At 34.5% G+C, this 22,694-nt stretch overlaps 1 protein-coding gene across 4 annotated transcripts in view; it reads right to left on the bottom strand.

Annotated features, from left to right (window-relative positions):
• Positions 1-22,694, bottom strand: part of LOC120629855 — a 155,394-nt gene that overhangs the window by 10,615 nt on the left and 122,085 nt on the right. For all 4 annotated transcript variants that reach the window (XM_039898924.1, XM_039898926.1, XM_039898925.1 and 1 more), the window contains one exon: positions 17,051-17,177. In XM_039898924.1, coding sequence (XP_039754858.1) covers positions 17,051-17,177 — 127 coding nt within the window. The remainder of the gene's footprint in view (positions 1-17,050; positions 17,178-22,694) is intronic.

Below are 22,694 nucleotides of genomic sequence, written 5' to 3'. Positions count from 1 at the left end.
CCTCAACCATGATAAAGAAGTCCCTAAGTATGCGATGGTTTGGTCGCGTTCAGAGCACTATATCTAGTTCCAGAAAATTATACCTAGATTCAAGTCCAAAAATTGTTATTAATTATTAGAAAAAAATCAGTCCCGATGAGCTATTTATTTCGTTAAACCATCTCATAATACCCAGTAAAAGTTAAAAAGCTTTTAAGACGTAATTAACGCCATATCGTAAGAAACAGTATAGTTATCACGTAGTCACAAACACGGCAAAGTTTAGACTACTCTCAGATTAAAGGGTTAACCGGCTAATCCTGAGGTTTCACTGCGGTAGGTAGGCATTTGGGGGGAATCTCGATTTAAATTCTTACGCTTCCTTAGTAGCGTTGAGTTTATCACCATTGTTGTAATACGGTTATTTTGTCGTGTCGTTAGGAACGCTTTGGGTCTCACTAAGATCGATTCTCAAAATTAACTACCACTATGAATGTATTAAATATTAATAATAAAACTAAGTTATCTAAAATATAAGTTTTATTAACCGTTTTTATAAGACGTAACTTAAGTTTGGTCAAAAGCAACTACTAGAATCGATTATTAACTTAGTAATTAAATTTAATTCCATAAAAAAAATATGTAATACATGCATTTATAGATTATATTTATCGAACTATACCTATAAAATGCTTTTGAAAATCAGTAAATTTATCCTAAAACCTGCGTGTGGTGATAGCATAAATTATGAATGTATCTACTTATTGACCATGAAAATTTTAACTTATGTTATTAGGTACTCTTATATTTCTGGTTACCAACTTTTTTATTCAACTTTTGTACATTTCATCTACAATTTACCAAAAATGGACAAAATTAGAGCCGTATAGCCGTATGTGCTTTGTAGGTGTATAGCATAAAATCTTAAAAACAATAATTTATGAATCAGAAAGTGTTAAATGATGCTAAGTGCACTTGACTAAACAACTGCAACTATAAAGTGCTAAAATAAAATGTTGTTGTCATTTTGCAGTACAAGTTACCAACTGACAAAATTTCCTTCACTGAAACTTTCTGCTCGCTTTTTGAAAACATGGATTTGCAATTTTCCTCGCTGGCTACATTTGACACATACCTACTCATAGTTAGACAGTTTTAAAGGTTTTTCCATGTTTTCCAGATTTATCTTTTGAATTGTCCTATTTCATATACCCCATAGCCGTATATCCGTCGCACAACAAATAATATATAAGAGTTTTGAATTAATAAAAACGTGCAATGCCAGATAAACTATTTCAGTAAAGCTACTACGATATGAATAGATTCTATTTTGAAAATATGGCTTTTAATATAGTAAGTATGTACGCCATAGTATATAATATTAGGTATACTGTGGCTGTGTATAGTTCTTCTTCTTGCAGTGCCGACTCCTATCGGAGGTTGGCAACCATTAAGGCTATCTGGACTTTGGACGCAGCTGCACGGAACAAAGATCGGGTACTTTTCCCGAAACATTGGCGCAAATGTTTAGCCACGATGTTCTTCTTCGGCCACATGGTCTTTTGCTGGCTATTTCCCCCTGAATAAGCTGGAGGAGTTCATATTTATTATTTCTCATGCTGTGAACAAAATACTTTAACTTTCTTTTCTTAACAGTTTTACGTATTTCCAGATTACTACTTTGCACTATATATATGTTTTTGCATATAATTACAAACACTCAACCTTCGCCCTAATATTTTATTTTTTTAGGTAAAACTACTTTGCTTTCGAGGTCTCATTGACAAGCACATTACGTTACCGGAAAGAAAAGAGTGATATAACGAATAGAAAGGGGAATGGCTTATTGTACATCGCATATCTAATACCATGTCGTCAGCATCAGACACTGCAGTGTGATATGACTGATTGATTGATTGAGAGTAATATTTGTAATTTATTTATATTTGTAACATGCTGTTCATCAAATTACAATATATCTAGTATTTAAAATGGCATATATAGTTAGCAAAAAAAACCGTCTAAATGCTTGTATGAAAACGAGCAAAATACCAACAAAACCTGTTATGGAACCCACCCGCCTTTAATTTTCTACTTTATCTGTTATAATAGAAAAAAAGAAATACATATTCTGCGCAAGTTTAACTCTCATCTATTATGGTTCAGGATTAACAGACAGACGGCTTAGTAATAGGTTCCTGTTGCACCCATCGGGTACAGAACCCTAAAAAGACGTAATTTTACAATATTTTTAAATAAATAAAAACTTCCCGAAACGATAAGAAACACATTCTCTAAAGTTAAGCTGAAGTTTAGCTGTTATTATCATTTAATACACCGACAATAAGCTTATGAAGATGAAAATATTATAAAGATAAAGGATGTTTATTTAGTCGTCACTACAACCGCGAATTGTTATGTTTGCTTGACTTACTGTTTGTAACATTTAATGACTGCATGACTTCATTTCTTTGAGATAATCGTTGGTTCATGCGCGTCTTTTATACTACTGCACTTTATAAATAAAGTGCAGTAGTATAAAAGAAGTCCGTAACTAAATCGACATTTATTTAAGAGTTGTTCTAATTACTATGTTAAACCATCAAGTAGTAAGCGTCTAAGTCACGATATTCGAGGATTTTGCCAGTTCTAGAGAAACTTTCATTAAGAAACTTGTTAAGACGCATAAATGTATATCAGTACCCCTCTTCTGCAAAAACGAAGGTGTTTCAGGAATTCATTAGTAATATCCAATCACAGTTTAGGTTAATCATTTTATTTTGTCTCAACGTAAAATAAAATTCCATTTAAATGTGTATTATTCGATCCTAAAAAACAAAATATCATAGTGTTAATAATATGATCCAAACTTTTTGGTTTCGTTTCACTTAATTCAGATTTACAATTTGAATAAACTATTTGTTTAAATAAGAGGTAGCAACCCTAAACGATGCATCCGAAAGTTACTACGCCATCTTTCAAATATGTAACTTTCGATCTAAGTAAAATATTCATTACAAATAATTAATTGCGTACACGCAACTGATACCACAGAATCCATTTTATATGTGGTGGTGTTACTCCCATTGATTTATCGCCATTAACTATTACATGGTGTGTTGATCGCATTTAATAATACAATTTCTTATTAATAATATTGATTACAGATGTTACTCACTATACTTTAATTTAAATTAAACAATCACCTTTCGACTTGTAAATGAAATAATAACGTTCAATAACGTAATTAATAATTTTTATATTGTGTCTCATATGGTGTGTTGAACGCTTTTAATAATACAAAACAATTTATTAAACTGTTTCCAAAATATCATGATCTTCGTTATTTTGATGATTCAGACTTTCAATTTTATTACAAACCCTTTTATCGCTACCGATTTACTATTTTTAACTTGACCGCAGCAGGTTTAATCCAGTATTTTGATGCACTGATTCACTTTTATGACTTTGACAGTCAAAGTCGGCGTACTGTGATAAGGTTTATCACTTAGTACAAACTACCAATTGGAATCTTAAGCAATTAAGTAAGGTTTTTGTATTCAATCAACTAACTATCCACCAAAATGTAACCGAACCGAAGTGTATGTTTTCGGCGATATAACTCCATAGCTCAATCAAACCTGACTTTCAAAGATAGTCCGCACGAATTTTTTTGGGCGGTGATTATCAACGAAAAAAGAAAGGTTCAGCAGATGAAGACTCAGACCAGAGTAAATTTAAAAAATATAAATTCCTATGTTTTCTAGCCCGGGGATCGAAGCTGGAAGCTATAAGACCGCAGCGTTTATTACTGCACCAGACAGTTTGTTTTCTTTTTAAAGTACTTACTAGTTGTTAAGCACGTTCTTCATCGGTGTTTATGGTTTTTACAAATCCCGTGGGAACCCTTTATTTTATTGGATAAAAGAAATCTATGTTACTCTCCATCTTTTCAAATAACATTATGGCAAATAACATGTCAATGGGTTGCTCAGTTAGTGCATAAAATAAGGACAAATAAACTTACTCACTTGTATTAAGTATGGATTGAAGGAACAAATTGCGACAAATTGCGAGATATTCAGACAGAATTGAATGAAAAAGTTAGCTTGATTCCTCTTCTCAGCTCATTCACAGTAATCAAAGGTCGCACAATATCCGTCAGCAAATATACATTATGTACGTGAAAATGTTTCGAGCAAATATTGTATCATAATAGCTTGCTATTGATGGTTTCAATCTTTCAATGCTAAGGCCTTGGGCGACAATGTTACTATGAGTTTCAATGAAGGTGATGTTCTACCATTACGCACAGACAAAAAATTACTACCAACGCCATGAAAAAATATAAATTTATATTCTTCAAGTATTTTGAAGTCGGCATGACATCAGAAACTTTGGATTTGATGGTGACATAATCCTTTTTTAATTTTTTCACTCTTCAATAAACAGTATTTCAATAAAAATCAGATGTTTAATGTCAATTATCAACATTTAGTAGACACAAATCGGCATATAATTCTGCATGTATTTAGAAGTGCTCTCCGAGGCACTGGGGTTGACACCGCCAATTTCCTAACTCCGGCCTGATACTGAAAATTCTTTAACAGAAAAACAATACCTAGCAATTCTTGGCCCGACCCAGGATCCGTACCCAGGACCTAAGAATCTATATTTATTCTATACTTTATATATCTATCTTAATATATAAAAGAAAGAAGTTGTGTTAGTTACATTTATAACTCAAGAACGGCTGGACCAATTTTTATGATGTAGGTTTTTTGGATTTCTGTTAGTCCGGAATAAGATAATTAGTATTAAAATATGCATCATAAAAAAAAGATCTGCGGTACGAAGTTCGCCGCGACAGCTAGTTTATTATAAAGCTGAAAATGTTGCAAAAACGGGAAAAATATAATCCGACGCTTGCGATACGTAAATGGTTAAAGTTATGCCAAAACAATATATCACGAAACTGTACTTTTCAAAAGTTCTAAAAAGAAAGCCCGTGGTAGCATAGCCCCTCTATCTTTTAAGTTTCTTACACGGACGAAGTCACGTAAGTACGGCTAGTATTCCTATAAAGCATGGAGAATACAGGCAGCTTGAAAAATGGAGCCTCGCAGCTAAAACCCGTAGGTCCCTAAATAGCTTGCGCAGGTATGGAATAGCGCCTTATTCCAATTAACGATACGTTCAAGAAAGAGTACTTATTGAAATGGAATTTAAGAAAAACCATATTTTTTTAATGTTTTTGTTAAACTGAAAATAACATCTCTACAAATTACCTATTAAGGTAGATATTAAAAAATAAATAAATATACTAGACAATACACACATCGTCATCTACCCCCAAAGTAAGAGTAGCTCGTTTTATGGGGACAGAAATACTTATAACATACAGATAAACACCCAGACAAAAACATTCATTTCAACATGTAAATCACGTAAATATTTTCAAGTTCAGGGAATCGAATCCACTCCTTTGAATTGTACCACTGCGCCAACAATAATCAAAAGTTACAATACACTCGTTCTATAGGGACAAATTAGAATAAGGGAGAAATTCACGACCTACTAAGTTTATGACTTAATAAAACCTTAAGTGATAATTATGTAACAAAATAGGATAGTAGAACGCATTCGACATTAATAAATGATTCCAAGATGCACACAAAAAAAACAATAACTAATTTATTATCCTGTACACGTTTTTTGTAAGGTATTATTAATAACATCTTTTCCGATATAAAATAAATTATTTACTTTATAGTTGCTTTGGACCCGTATACATACATATATTTCGGGGAAAATAAAATTACTGACTGATTCTTTAACCTAGTTTATATATGATGATTTAATTGCAAATGAATAGGACTTTATTTAAAGCAAACCAGCGTATGTCTACCTTTAAAAATATACTAAAGGCATTTTATATGACAGATACCAAGCCTTCACTTGTCGCTACTGTATCTAATCTTGACTTCGCTATCAATAAACACATTGCCCGACTAATATCAGACGGATGTCTAGCCAGCTAGACATGACCACACGTATTGTAGCGTTGATATAAATATATCGTGCAGTATATTTTTTTCAGTTTAGCAAGATACTAGCCGTAAGGCTTATTAACTCGATTTTTGTTCTTATATTTAGCAATGTGTACACCGAAGCAAGATGTGTTTAAGCGGTGATAACATAGTGGTTCGGACTACGGTTTCAAACTTAGTTGAAATATCCATCAAGCAAATGTAATTAAGCAGACTGTAAATGTTACTATAGCATTGTACTCGTACGTTCTTTTTAAATAGTAAAGTTTAGAGAAGCGAACACCATTTTTAAAGTTAAATTTACAGTCAGAAAACTGGGTAATTTTGATGTCCATGAAACACTGTGGAGACAGTAAGCCCTAGATTACGTCTAATCTAAGAATAGACTTACTTTTGAGTGTCTCTTGTAGTATATAATAAGTATGGTCATACATATTGTTGTCGGCATAATCACATAAGCACTGTAACACAAACTTTCCAAGTTGTCATTGATAAAGTCTGAACGAATCCTTTACCCGAACAAGAGATGTCATGTTATCTTTTATTTGCTATCAATAAAGATTTCAGCCACCCAATATCAGTTTGCCGTCTAGCCGGCTAGACATGTGACCACAAACAATGCGGCATTGACACTAATATACCGTATTCTGCTCTCCAAACTTATTACTGAATGCAAATGTATTCCACATTATTAGAAATTAAAGTAAAGGTCGCGCGAATCCGAGGATTCATTCTGTATAAATATGCATGGAATGTTGTATAAAGATGTCCAGCCGTATGGAGCCGATTTAAAGTAGTTAATTTACACTCATCAAACCTTGCTAGTCTTGTCTTGAGTGTATCTCTGTGCGTTTATTGTAACTTTTCAAGTAAATAAACGTTAAAGTGCCGCTGCTAAATGCGGTTGAAAGAACTTCAACTATTAATACTCTATGTAGATTTTTGAAGTGTTAAAAAGAAATGTTATCCTTGAACATATTTCTTACTGAATGGTAATAAACTTTAAATTATAAATAAAAAAAAATAATCGCTAAAAATTCTCGATAGAAAAGAAATTACAAACGCAACCTGTAACGCAAATATATATAGTTCCATGTAAAGACGGCTTTCTTTGACATTTGTAAAAATTTTGGAAGAAAATAAAAAACACTATAAGTGGGCATATAAGTGATATTATAAGTTTCTTAGCAAAAAAACATAATAATAATATGTTCTACTATGAATATTCTGTATGGTGTCTTTTATTCTTTTATGGTGTTTCTATGGAGATATAATATTTTACTTACATTGAATGATTTTGTTTTGTACAAATTCGAGGTTCAAAAAAGAATTATATTTAGGTAATATAAAACTTGGAACATAAAATTACATTTCTATAAGCTATCTATATATATTCTGTAGATATATATATATATATATATATATATATATCTACAGAAGCTTTTTGTAACTATAATTCGCACATGCTCACTATCTTGTAAATGGAGATCATCTCTTTAGTTAGGCTGATAAAGAACGAAAAAGTTGTTAAATTCATTACATTTAAAGTTCTGAAGCCTATGGTTTAGTAATAAATCTGCGGATAATAATAATATATAACCAAGAAATATAAATTTATTTTTGTTTGTTTTTATAGATTTTTAATAGCATTTTTTTTTTGGCAACCATTGTTAAGAATAAAAAAAAATTAAAATCAATAAATAATAGAGAATATAACACGTTATTGCAACGTTTTCAGTGGCGTGCACTGGGTTTCTCACCAGGTTATGCATACAGTAGGAAAATTGCATAGAATGGAAAAAATCCTCCTCCTATACGAGCTACATTTCAATTTTGGGGTATGCACCATGCAGTGCTTTTGTGCATGTATGAAGTGCAAGCCACAGAAAGTTTTATAGATAGGACGCTGGCAAAGATAAATTTAATACCTACATCGCCAGAAATGCTAACTTGTTTACAACAATAATTCCGTACCTTCACGATCGTCTGTATCGAAAGTGAAAACGTTTTTATTATGACAACAGAAAGGGTTAGTCAGCGTATTTTGTTATCGTGTGATATGATTAAGTCACGGTGCTCGAAATCGGGTCAAACATATATTTTGATAAGTGCGTGCGGACATCACAATCGATAAAATTTATTCGAGATCGCTGTCTTAAATTTCTCGTAGAATAGATTATAGAGACAAATTTATAACAACCGGTTCTACCAATAAAATTTAATATACTCAGAGTTTTTTCGGCAAGGAGAAGGAATTCGCGTGAATTATTAAATTAGAATACAATAAATTTTAATATCACAGATTAAGGTAAGAGGAAAATCCTGCTGACAAGACATTATATCATTTATCATATCGATTGATATAATCTGACTTTATTAATCTAAGTCGTCTCTGTATGTATAAAATAAAGAAGATTCGCCTGTCGTTTTGAGTCGCTTATTTTGTAAAACACTAAACGGGTTTTCTTGAAGTTTTCTTCAATAGGAACCTATAATATAAGAGCCTATAATATATAAGAGCATCTCCGGAATATATTGCGTATTTTAACTGAGGAAACTTATTCGCGGTAGGAGCAATTTGGGAATTCATTATTTGTGAATTTTCTCTGGTCTGATCTGGTGGGATGGCCGAAGCTAGTTACAGGCAAAGATGTGCCGCTAAGCGCGTCTTAACCGAATAGGGGAATTCCTTAACAGGTTAGCCCGTTACCATATTAGACTGCATCATCACTTACCACCAGGTGAGATTGCAGTAAAGGGCTAACCTGTAGCGGAATAAAAAAAACGCTATGAGCTACAAAAATACACTGTAATTACAAATTATATAAGCATAAAAAAATTATGCCAATACTTTAATCGTAAATAGTCAAGATTCGTATTCTACACTTATAGCTGATGCGTTACTTTTTCTCTTGTCTCTTGTACTATCACTGTACTTTTTTTTCAAAATCAAGGAAATTTTCAATAACGTAGGGCGATAATAAGCTATGGCCAAAGCCTGGGAGGCTAAACTAGATAAGAAGAAATTCAGAAATTATAAATTCCCAAATTGTCCTTGATCGAATCCCCGGGATCGAACTCAGGAACTCCTAGTTAAGTACTGCACCAGAGAAGTAAAGGTGCTGATTTCATATCGTAACAAAATCATGCTTTAATGCTTTAGAGAATGCAATCGTTTATATAAGCTTAAAATGCTGTGCCAGACGTTTGTTAAACAACCTGAATTCGAAGTTTATTACAAAGCAAAGTGTTTACTAAACATTGTTATGTTATTTTTTATCCGCGACACAACCCTGAGTTGGCCACCCAACGCGTAATTGTTGCCACCAGATGTTACAATAAAACCTATTATATTGATAACACGACTGTTTCAAAGCAATTTGTGAATAAATTACGTTTTTATTTCAATGTTAAATTGATAACTTCTGTCGCAAATGTTGAAAACATGTAAAAGGAATTATTTTGATATAATTTATTAAATTAAAATATTTTTTATTGGTTATTCAGCCACGAATTAGTCCGCGAGGAAATTCCGTTTTTCTGTAGAACTATGAGATATTTCTTTCTAGTAGGCGGTAATGACGCACGCACCTCTAACTTTTCCTGAGATGATCTTCAGGTGTTGAAGATGCTAGTCTAACAATAGTCTTTTTGCTAGTTGAGATGATCATTCATAAACGATTAGGGATTACCAATTCCTCTTTAAATAAATGAGATTAATAAGTTACATACATACATACTATGTAAATATTTTAATAAGTGACACAAGATCTCATGATACCTCTTTTACTAAGTTTCGTTAACATTACACCAGGCAAAGACAAAAATAAACTTTTAAATTGCATACATTTATATCGATTCCAAAGATACTCTAGTCGTAACCGCAAAAACCTAGTTAACAAACCGAACGGGATCATAATTATTTTAAGCATCGAAACTTTTTATAGCAAATGTATTGGAGCCATCAAAACAAACATCTTCACGTCTATTTGTTTTTCTCAAAAGTGCTCCTTGACACGAACAATCAAGCCGATACGTGGAATTTGAAAAACATTGAATCAGAATAAACCTATTATTGTGGCTGCGCGCTCAAAATCCCTGTTTCCTATTAGATTAGGGAATAATGGGGACTCTTGCGTGTGGTATGGTTTTTTGCGGGTATTTTCGAGCTTTTTATTATTAAATGTTTTTACGGCAACTCAATTTGGGAAGGCGCCGCACCGCCTCCTTCGATTGATTTCATATAATTTGCGGCCCGCAAAAAACCCTGTGGAAGCGCTAAAGACTTAAAATGTTATGGTATTTTCGTTTTAACAATATGTTTTTTATTATTGCCTCTTTGGGTGGGATTTGATTAAGTTGTTATAGGGAATTGTTCGTTCCACTCAAAATAAAAGAATTTGGTTTCCTCTTTGGCGGCAAAAGCTTAGCTTAGCTTCCCGGTCATTACTATAAAAACCAGATAATAATCGCTAGCGGCCTAGCATTCGGTGTTACCTAAACCCAACAAATATGCAGTGCAATTTTATACAATATATCATTGATTCATTGATATATAACTAGCATTGTTAAGTCTGAAATTTTAGTACTAATAATATATGCCTTATAATTTATACCCATACCTCTAAATTTAGGTAATGAGTTTCTACTTGAACTAACTAAGAAGCGGTGATATAGCGTATTGGGTAGGAGCTCGACTTCACTTTCGGGGTTCCGAGTTCGAATCCAAGAACGCACCTCTAACTTTTCTAAGTTATGTGCGTATGTATAAGTATATAAAATATCACTTGCTTCAACGGTGAAGGAAAACATCGTGAGGAAACCTGCATGCCTGAGAGTTCTACATGATGTTCTCAAAGGTGGTGGAGTCCACCAATCCGCACTGGGCCAGCGTGGTGGACTACTGCCTTAACCCCTTCCCATTGTAGGAGGAGACCCGTGTTATGTAATGGGTTGATGTGATGATGATGATGTACTAACTAATATTATAAAAGCAAATGTGAGTTTGTTTATTTGTCACGCTTTCACGCCTTAGCTTTTAATCCTATTATCATAAAATTAAAAAAAAGTAAAAATGGAAAAATTACTTACGATCGACTGAATCGGCTAACAAAATCTACAATAAAGCGAGCGAAGCCGCAGGTAAAAACTAAGTAATCCTATAGGCATCGGCACTTCAAACACTTGCACTATTCGATTCTTTCTAGCTCTATATAAATTATTGAATTTCGTTATCAGCACATTCGAATCTAATTTTAATTAAAAAGCGTCACATATTTTATGCGATATTCGGTGGGAGGCGGTGCAATGCGTCCGGCGATGAGCACTGGCAACGTTAACAAGACCTCCCATTCATTAGTAGCCCCATAAAAACTATATGGAACGTGGAGTTCATCTGATAGTGGCAAATCAATATTAAATCGTTAAATTTAATATTGGCTGTGGTTTCTTTTATTGCCTGCCGAGTAACACGTACGTTTCAGTACTAGTGATTATTTTTATAGCAATTGTGTTTGTTCTCACGCGATTATTGGATTAGGATCGCATTTTTTGTTGGGTTGACCTAATTATTAACTCAAAAAAGTAATTGGATCGGTAAGGTTCAGTACGGTTTGGATCAGTAAGGAAAAAGGGTTACTTATTTTAGGAAATAAATGTGAAATAATCAATTGGAGTTTTTTAAAATAAATATTATGTGTTACAGTTCGAAATGATCTTTTAAATATAGACCGGTGCTTGACTGGTAAGTTTCATATTAGTATGATTACTGCGTAATCGGTAATTATTTTTATAAACATAATATTTACCACATGAGTAGAAAACGTAACCATAGCTACCAACGTTAACAACATCATCATCTCAACCACAGGACTTCCACTACTGGACTGTGACCTCATTGAAGGTCTAATTACACTGCTCTTATCATAGCGTGATCGCCACTTTGGCACCCCAATGGCCATCGCTTCTCCGAGCTATAAGCCCTGCTCTTCAGTTGCCCGAATCGTTGAGGTGTCAGTAAGTATGGTTCTTCTACGGATCACGTAGAGATCTTGCATAGCTCTCTCCATCAACGCTTCTTATCGTAGTACATAACATAACTTTATTGTCTGTCTATCGACAACAAGTGACTCTACACACACAGGCTAAGCTGAGGACTCAAACTAGTTGTAATTATTATGACACCACACTAAATGTATCTAACGACAGAAAGTCGCAAAGAGACGATACATCATCTGGTCAATTTTAACCTACATTCAAAAATAGTTAATTACTATTTCTCATAGATTATTGTCGTCATATATTTGATACTCGGCGGCGGAATCCATTAATATTTCAATCAGTTATTTGCTGCGCGAGCAATTTGAACCTGTTATGCAAAGTTCAAATTCAGTTGATGTAAGAGTCCCGATACAAATAAATCATATTACCGCTTACGCTTAATTACTCATCTGATGTCTCTTAGAATGCAGCGTCAGTTACTGGGTCGGCCCTCCATCATTGAAATACGAGTGAGTCAATTAGGTATCTACTTCGCTCACTGTTAAATGTTTCAACATCATCATTCTAAGCTTATTAATGTCTGAGTGCTGGGCACAAGTCTCCTCTCTCATAGGCGAATAAATATGTTTACATAATGACGTCACATAGCCACGAACATTTGGATCACCGAGCCAACGAAACCATAATATCAAAATCCTCATAAGGGCTTCAGAAAATAGTACATCTATACATACATACATATACTGATAAAAACATTGCCCTACTGAAGTAGGGTCCATTACCGGCCCACAACAAGGCACGGGTCTCCTCCAGCAATGATAAGGGGATACGGCCAACACGCTGGCCCAGTGCGGATTGGCGGACTCCATATAATAGAGAATATTATGGAGATCTTTCAGGTGCCGGTTTCCTCACAATGTTTTCCTTCCTTCACCGTTGAAGCAAGTGATATTTTACTTGCTTAAAACGCACAATATTTAGAAAAGTTAGAGGTGCGTGCTGGGATTCGAACTCGGCTCCCCGAAAGTAACCAGGTTGCTCTTCTAATAATTAAAAATGACATTGTGAGATGATGATAACAAAAAAAAAACACCCGGCTAAGTTTGTTTTGGGCTTCTTCTTAGACCAGGACGCGTTTGGAACCCTCGTAGTTTTAGTTTTAAGTTTACGAATGTGGTTATCGCCATCATCTCACTACCGTGTAATTATGTACGCATCGAAAGGGCCACCTATGGGCCGGGCCTACTTGAATAAAGATATTTGTTGACTTTGACTTTAAAGTCTAAGTTCTTCCCTACTGGGTTATCACCAATTCCAGTCGGTTTCAAATAAATAAATTTATCAACGGAGTACATAACTTCAAGATACCTTGTAATCGAAACTATCAACTTAGCACTGACTACTGGCTCCATCGCTGTAGGTTTGTTTTCTTAGGTAAAGTGCGGAGCTCAATAGGCTTACAAATAGCAAGAATTTGTTCCCATGCATGGATATACTGAAGCGAAGCTTCTATATTATAGCGGGTTTTGTGTAACTAGCTCAGAAAAACTGAAAAGCGCGAGCGAAAGGCACGTCATTGGCTTAAAATTAACGCAAATTAACGCTGGTCTAGGACGGAAATTCTTTATTCAAAACTTTAGCACCTGATCCATGCTTAGATGGTTGCGAAATATCAAAACATGGTTGTTGCTCCGTGATGAGATTTAGCGAAACATTTACCCTGGCCAAAAAGCTGTAAATATTTTTGAGAACATGGTTATGTCAATAAATAAACTTTACGTAAATATTTAAGTCAAAGTCAAAAATATCTTTATTCAAGTAGGTCCATAGGTGGCACTTTTGATGCGCACATTACATGAGTATTACACGGTGGTGGCGTGACGTAGGTGGCGATAACCATATTCGTTAGCTTAAAACTAAAGCTACGCGTATTTAGTCGCGCTAAATACGTTATGTATACGTCCTAAACTGAAAAGCACGTAAATGCTATTTTTTAATAGTTATTCTATAAATAGTTAACGCTGGACTGACTGCCCTGGGCCCGAATTCTCTAAAGCATTGAAATCCTTACTGTGCATCAAATACGTTACTAAGCAATTATTCATTTTGAAACATAAATTCCTACCTCTCTAAGTCGCTACACTTCTATGTCTATGTATATGAGTATGTTTAAATAAGAATTTAATTGAGAGTTAGAGCTCTGATCTAAATCGAATATAGGACTTTTAGCACTTATAAATTCTGAAAAAGACCAAAGCTGGTGATCGAAACCAGGACCTCCCACTTAGCGAACACCTGCACTTATGCAGAGAGGTCGTTAAAAATAAACAATTTATTTTTGCATGTACTTTAAATTCCTCAAAGAATCAAGGCCTTTCAATTACATGACCCTAACGCAAACATTCCATGTCTTGCTTTTAGGATTACAACGAAAAGGACAAAGGCGAATACCTTCATTTATTTTCAAATAAAAAGGTCCTTCACGTTCACCGCCCGGTACCCGGTGCCAGTAAAAGAACCTGCGATAATTCTTGTGCAAACCACAAAGCGCTCACGAAATAATGCGTGGTGAAAGTACTTTTTTTATTTAGAGAGTAGACTATGCTAAAAAGATGCGTGTATTTACAACAAACGTTGAGTAATGACGACAATTTATTACATATTTGCGAATACTTGGAATGCTTTCGCCGGGAGGGACAATATGCATTTACGACGTTCTTCCTTTGTGCCCTCTATGTCAATGCTCGTTAGAAAAGCTATAAAAGTCTAGATGCCAATCATTTTCTTAGGCTATATTCGCATAGGCTGTGCACTAATTATTATAAAGAAAACTCTTCATATCAAAAGTTTGGCCAAAGTGTACTGTGTGGTTGATATGTATGACATCATCATATCGTGACGATGGGTTCGATGCCCAGTTATGGCTGCAATTCTAGCCCACAGACAAGAAGTTGGTAGTGAACACCCATTGGTATCGTAGAGCACGTTAAACCGTCGGTCTCTGTTATTATCTCTAATATGCTATTATTATCGTTAAATCCCACCAACCTGCATCAGTGCAACGTGTTGGGACTATGTTCTAATAACCGTCACTCCTATAATTGAAGAGGCAGTAGGACATGGACATATTTACGACTTATTTTTCAGTATCCCGATTTTTACCGACTGGACTAAAATAGTAGGTTAATTCATGGATTTGATATCTTTTCGTACTCAGAATCAGAATACCGACCTAAAGAAGATTCTAATTTCACAACCCCTGCCTACATTTTCTCTTATAACGACAATACCCGTTACTATATTGCACCGCGGTCTTTACCTGTTGCAGTGGCCAATGACCCTTCAAGTATTGACATATTACTATAGTTTCTCACGTCTAGCTCCCGCCACGATGATTACGGGCCTTGCCTTTACATACGAATACGTTTGAAATTCTTTAGCTTGTTTTCTTTTAACTTATTGAACTACGTACCTGAGTACTACTAATTTGAATCGAACGTTGATGAGAAATGGTGAAGTATTGTTAATTGGTAAGTCAATACGGTATTTACAATAAATCGGAATCAAAAAGATTTTCCAACGGTTTTCATAAACTATAGTAACTCAACAATAATATTTATCATATCTATCCCATTTGTCGATGTTATATCGAATCACATGAATGAATGAATGGCCTTATCGCTACATAGCGATTTCTTCCAGGCAACCAAAGGAGTAAAAGGAAAAAACATAGAAAAGAGGTAGTGAATTTCACATACTAGTTAAATCCTAAAACATTAATTTTTAAACTTTTTAAGCAAAATTAAATATGTTAACAGACACGAGACAGATTTTAACATAAGTTATATTACAGATGTGAAATTTGGATCTACCTTTGTTACTCAATCACGCCATAACGGCTGAATGGATCTGAATGAAGTTATTCCTAGAGACATAGATCATAGTATGGAATAGAACATAGGCTAACTTTTTATCACGGAAAAATGTAGGTTTCCCGTGGGATTATTTTGTATTTCACAGAGCAAGAGATCGAATTTATTATTAAAAATGGGGAAGAGTTTTTCTTTGTAACACTTAACGTGCTAACTTAGCAAAAAATAAAGTGGTAATATTACAGTGGATGGGACTTCGACTTCATTTCCGGGGGGCTGATTTCGAATCAGCACGCACAGCAGCAACCTCTAACTTTTCTTAGTTACGTGCGTTTTAAGCAATGAAATATAACTTGATTCAATTGGTGAAGGAAAACATCGTAAGGATACCGGCATGCCTAAGAGTTCTCCATAATGTGAAGAGGTGTATGGAGTCCACCAATCCGCACTGATGGCCCAGTGTGGATTGGTGGATTAGTGGTGGACAATGGCCTTAACCTTTTTTTAATTTTCTATCATTTATTATTAATTTTTTTTTTTTTTTTTAATTATTAACAATGCTTAAGAATAAATTAAAAAACACTATTAAAAATTTATAAAAAAAAAAAAACTTTCACCCTCCGCTTGCGGGGCTTTTGAATGCCCAAGCAACTGGTGGTCAGGGCTCCAGAGTGAGAAACCTCCTCACAATACTCGCCGTTTCAAGGACTACTGCCTTCTGTATCCGACCCTTGATCCAACAACCAAGCGAAAGCTTCTTGAGATGTTGGTCGAAGCTTTTCGCGAGAAGACCATTGACTGAAACGACGATCGGAACAACAACGGTCGACTCAACACTCCACATGGCGGTAATCTCGTAAACCTTTAACCTTTATTAACCTTTTATCATTGTGGGACCTTGACCCTTACCTTTTACCCTTGCTCTGTAGTGGGTCGGTAAGGGGTTGTTAAGATGATGATTATAAGGCAACCAATCGACTTGATAAATGGCATATAATTAGAGGACGCAGAGTAAGAAGATTACCCCAAGAAAACAAATGGTACCCAATGTATTAAACGCGGACAAAGAACGCAGGCATGAGCTAGTAGTTTGTAAGGATGAGTATGTTTCGGATAAATAGTAAGAAATTTAATTTACATGTAACTTACGTTGGTCGTTTCCATCGTAACGGGCCATAACAGTGCCGTTTGGGAACACGTTCACGAACGTGTGCGAGCACTGGTTGAAGAGGCGAACCGATCGAACCATCGACGGCACCGCACCGCAGATCACCACCTGGAAAAGTGGCATAGCTTATGTTAGAACTTTGATATATTATGCGATGGCAGCCAAGTGGTTAGGACTTCGGCTTCACTTTTGGGGGGCCGAGTTCGAATCCCAGCATCTCTAACTCTTCTAATTATTGTACGTTTAAAGCAATTAAAATATCACTCACTCAAACAGTGAAGGAAAGCATTGTCAGGAAACCTGCATGGATGAGTGTTCTCAATAATGTTCTCGAAGGCGTGTAGATTCCGCCAATCCGCGGCCTAAGGCCTAAACCTTTCTCGTTGTGAGAGACCCGTGCTCTGTAGTGGGCCGATAATGGATTGATATGATGATGTACTGTATACACAATAGGGACGAAAATTGCATACATAATATCATTCGTGATTATAATCATCAAATCAAAGAATGGACAGTCATGTAAAGTCTCGGAACGTTAAGTTGACAGTTACGAAGACGCTACCTTATTACCACGACATCAACCCGACCTGCTCCGAGCTAAGTGACCTGCCCGTTGCCTATTCGGCATGGAAATTAAATAAATAAATAATATATAAATATACTACGACAAAACACACATCACCATCTAGATCCAATGTAGGCGTAGTTTGTGTTATGGGAACTAAGGTGACTGATGAAATTTTTTTAATGAATAACATACATAAATACTTATAATACCTATACAGATAAATAACTGGAGACTGAAAAACATTCATTTATTTATTTATTTATTTATACTCAGAAACTTACACACCTTTACACTTTCACCACTCAGAAAAACGAGAAAAAAAAAGATTCATCAAGTTCATCACGCAAACATTTTCCAGTTGTGGGAATCGAACCCACAGCCTTGGACACAGAGAGCAGGGTCGCGGACCACTTCGCTGTCGGTCGTTAAATTAATAAAAAATACCTAAACAATGTCAGTTACCCTTATTTCTCCACGGATCTCCTCATTTTATCACGTTCAGATACTAGCAGCCCTCTTAATCGTTCGCGGATTAACTGCATGAGCTTTCTAAATATAAGTGATTAGAAGGGTCTGCATTAAGTTGCCTAGGTAACATCAAGACTATCGCTGTCTACACGAAAACTATTGACTATTGTGCTCAACGGCAACAAGAGATGAGTTTATGTTGATGAATTTGGAAAATAAAATCCTAACTCAGCAACCCGTTGTCTATTGAAAACTTGAATTCTTCGACAGACGTATAAAACTCATGTATCCCACCAATGTTTTATTTAGCAAGTAAATTTACCTAATTATAATAAAATAATATCATGGAGTAAACACAATATTTTAATGAGAAAAAAATATCAATTGTAGAAGTTTGTTCACAACCGTTTATCGCATAATTTATTTAACCTCTTAATATTAAATTTAATTACCAACGAGGAATGTTTTTATGACTCCGAGATAACTTTTGCTTACTACCGGTTCATTATACGAAAAAATAAGATATAAACTATAATAATTTACAACTTTATTTAAAGTTATAGAAATAAATTGAGACAAAAAGGATAGAAAAGTTGCGTTATTTCCTTAATATTTTGCTCTTTTAGTAGGTTTCGGGCAGTTTAAATTAGATTTCTTATTCAACAGAACTTTCTCTGTGGTGTTAATGGCGCCAGTCTATCGACATCTCATTATACAGATATTGATTATTAACCTACTAGTGTTCCGAAGCCAGTCTCTTGAACTACGATCGTAGACTTTATCCCACCTTTTTTATTTTGATGCCTATCAAAAATTGTTGCAACTATATCCAACTAGACGTAATCTTATCGTTGAAAAATTGAGATAAAATAGTAACTATTTTTACTGTTGCTGATATAGTATGAAATATGAAAGTGTTTATATCTAGATACCAATAATAACAATCAATATCAAGCTACGATAGTAAGCTATCCGATAAGATGTTATGATGCTACCCACAACTGAGGAATGCGTAAATACGTAGAGCTTTCTGTTTGTCCAAAAAACATTTAGGAGTAAAATACATCGTAAGTTTTTTAGTTTTATATGAATTCTATGCTATACTTTTTACTTATTACAGTAACCGGCAAGTCTGAACGCTACAATGAGGAAACAATCGATCGTTTTAATAGGTCGACCGTGCTCAGCTAATCCGTCCAACCGAGGGTTCAAATCAAATCTGTTTAGGCAAATTTAAGTTCTATTTAGATTATGTTTAAGTTCTTTTCCAGGTTTTATGAACGGTTGCTGTAGGACCGTTCGAAAGTGTGAAAACGGTGTCATATTCAGGTGGGAAAGCATAGGCTACCGCGACGCGGTCACTATTCAGCCATATTGCATTTCACGGGGACTTTTGTAAGTAATACTTACCAAAGTTTTACTCTTTAATGTTCACACTTGTGAAGTGAATATATACTTTTTACGTTTTTTTTAAAACCAAACACTTAAATTCTTAACTTAACAGAAAGTTTTATCACAGGCACTTATGAAGCGATCATATATATAAGGTTATATTATTGAGGTGACGGTGATAACTAGATTCGTTAACTTTACACGAAAGTTAGGAAATGTACCAAACGCGCTCTGGTCTAGGAAGAGACCTCAACAAACTAAGCGATTTTTTTTTGATACTAGCTATCAATTAGCTATGATGTTAGAGCAATTTTATACACGATCTTCTGAATCGTTTATGTAATCCCTAATATAATAATAAGATTTTTCTATAAGCTTAGGTTTCGTACAAACTTTATCTGTAATAGATATTACACAATGAAGATATTTTTATTAAATTAATTAATCATAATTACCAAAAATGACTTTTAAAGGTGCATTAAGTACCTACCAATAATAAAAACAGAAGGGTTTTCCATCTAGATACTTATCGTTATTTCCACACATTCATTAGTAGAATGTCTTAGGTTAAAATAAACTCGAACGATAATCGTTAACACGTCAAAACATGTCATATTTAAAACTAACGCTCGTCTTCTCGCTTGGATAAAGAATTAATAACTATGGTAATTGTATATTTTTATCATTTTAATTTAATAAACTTCATCTCAGTTAGTTAATAAAACACGATCTTTATACGTGTACTAGTAAGGACAAGATGATTAAAATTATAATTATTAACAATATTTACAGCTGTGTAAATACTGTTTAATTAATATTTACTGTAATTTGTTCGCACAATACTATAGCACGGGTAATTAATAATGAATTCGATTTCGATAATAATATCAATAAGCAATATAATTCGCAACCAAAATAAATGTGTTTCGAAGCCCTTTCAAAATATTTTCACTCAGATTTTCGTTTTCCAGTCTGTAGTGCCATTTTCAGATTTTCCATTAAATAAAGCATATTCCTAGAGGCTTTTATCAACCGGTAAAAGCAGTATTATTTCCAATAGTCAGTTTGTAAGTGATTGCTAGACGTTCTAAATATAAATATTAGAATTGTGAACAAAACGTCAAAGGTATAAAAACAACATTTCTCCCTACTAACCGTCCATTCATTAAATCTTATTTGAGTTATACTAATTTAGTTACCTTTTGTAAAACGGTAAGCATCTTAATTATCGCGCCTCTCCGTCCTTCTACAAAGTCCTTTCTAACAAGGACTGTAAGAGATTGCTTGCAGCATTAAGGCCGCCTTTGCATATCTACATTGTTTACTGTATACTCCTTACTGTTTCTTTTCCTGTGTGTTATACTCGCACGTGCAATAAAGTGTTTCATCTTCTTCTTCTTCTTCTTTAGAGTTCTATTTGGAGGATTCTACCACCTCCAAATAGAACTACTGAGGACCACTGATTGTGGACCACTAAGAATAACATATACGAAATTACCACTAAAGGGCAATTATTTTCTAATGAAAGACAGCAAACAGCCCCAACTGCTGTACGTACTATGAATGAATGAATGAATGAACATACTTTTATTGCACACCACAAAAGGTACATAGAAACTGTGCAACGTATACAATCTGGCGGCCTTATTGCTTCATATAGATTTCTTCCAGGCAACCAATGGCGAAGATAAAAAACAGGTGAAGAAAATAGTTAGGTGGTGCATATATACATATACCCATAAAATAAATATTAAATAACTAGTATTATGTAACTTTGAGCAAATGTTACGGGGCACCTTTGTGCTAAGGGGGTTAAAAAAGGGAATATGATGGTAATAAAACCCTGTTATTTTTAATTAAAATCTATGTTACTTCATATTTGTGCTTTTCGTCAAAAGTTAAAGAACGTTTTTACAGTAGGTATTTGAAAGTAATCCCGCCAAACGGGTGAAATTAAATTTTGTATTGAAAGGCCTTAAATTTTTCAAGATAGATTATCTATTTTCATTTAGTATTTTGACTTTTTTTTGCTTGTAACCTGGAGCTTGTTTTCTGTAAAAGGGCAAAGGTTCCGCGAAAAAATCTCATGTGATATCGGAAATACACAATAAGATTTGTTGGCATCCACTACTTGAGTTTATAAATTTATATTACCACACCGGCCTAGCAAGTGACCCACTATTGGGCACAGGCTACTTCTTTTATAGCATAATTGTCCATAAAGGTCATTCCATATTCAGTTCAATTATCGCATCTTAGTATTTGGAGGTCGCCGCATATGCCATTGAGCTTATCACCCACAAACTGACCGCACGCATTATTTACAGTTGAACACATATCAACCTCAGCTAAGTAATCTAGCGCAAGTGTATCGGAAATTTTCACGGTACTTGAACATTGATAAAGCGCTATCTATATTTGCGAAAGTGTTTCTGGGTCAGTTGCTAATATTTTCACTTTCAGGTGAAATACCTAAAAAATGAATGAGTATTGCACGCAGATTTCTAGGTGCGTAAAATGCTACGTTATTTATTTAACAAAAAAAAAAAGGTTTCTATTTCGTCAATGCTTAGAATTATTTAGAACTAGCTATCGCGGCGAATTTCGTATCGCGGATCATTTATTTTTTTTGATGTATTTTATATTTCTATACTAATTAGGTCTAAGAGGAATCGAAAAAATCAAATATCATAAAAATTGGTCGAGCCGTTCTTGAGTTAGAAATGGTGTAACTAACACAACTTTCTTTTGTATATATAAGATAACCAAACTCTAATTTTTATAAGATAATGATTTTAATCTCCATAATAATATCCATATGGTATATTCAATTAGAGTGCACCAATCCGCACAGAGTCAGCGTGGTGGACTACGGCCTTAACCCCTTCTCATTATGGGAGTAGACCCGTGCTGTGTAGTAGGCGGGTAATGGGTTTATGAAGTCTTAATACAACACTTATGGTAGAGACTAGTCATCCATCTATTGATATCAATCTAGGCGGTATCATAACACAGAATTATTCTTTATAATGTACATCCATAGACCCTTAAACCACTTATCCTTGTTCAGTAGACGATGAAAAAAACGATTTAAGATCCAATGTAGGCAACCAAGCCCGTTATGTTAGGGTCTTTATAATCTCATTAAATTGGCTTGAGAGTATTCCTTTTTACGCTTTATTTGGATTCTGATAGTC

Source organism: Pararge aegeria, chromosome 15 (genome assembly GCF_905163445.1).
Source record: "Pararge aegeria chromosome 15, ilParAegt1.1, whole genome shotgun sequence".
In the NCBI taxonomy this organism is placed as follows: domain Eukaryota; kingdom Metazoa; phylum Arthropoda; class Insecta; order Lepidoptera; family Nymphalidae; genus Pararge; species Pararge aegeria.
The sequence above is the reverse complement of the archived record's forward strand: the minus strand, read 5'-3'. Positions and strand labels throughout refer to the sequence as shown.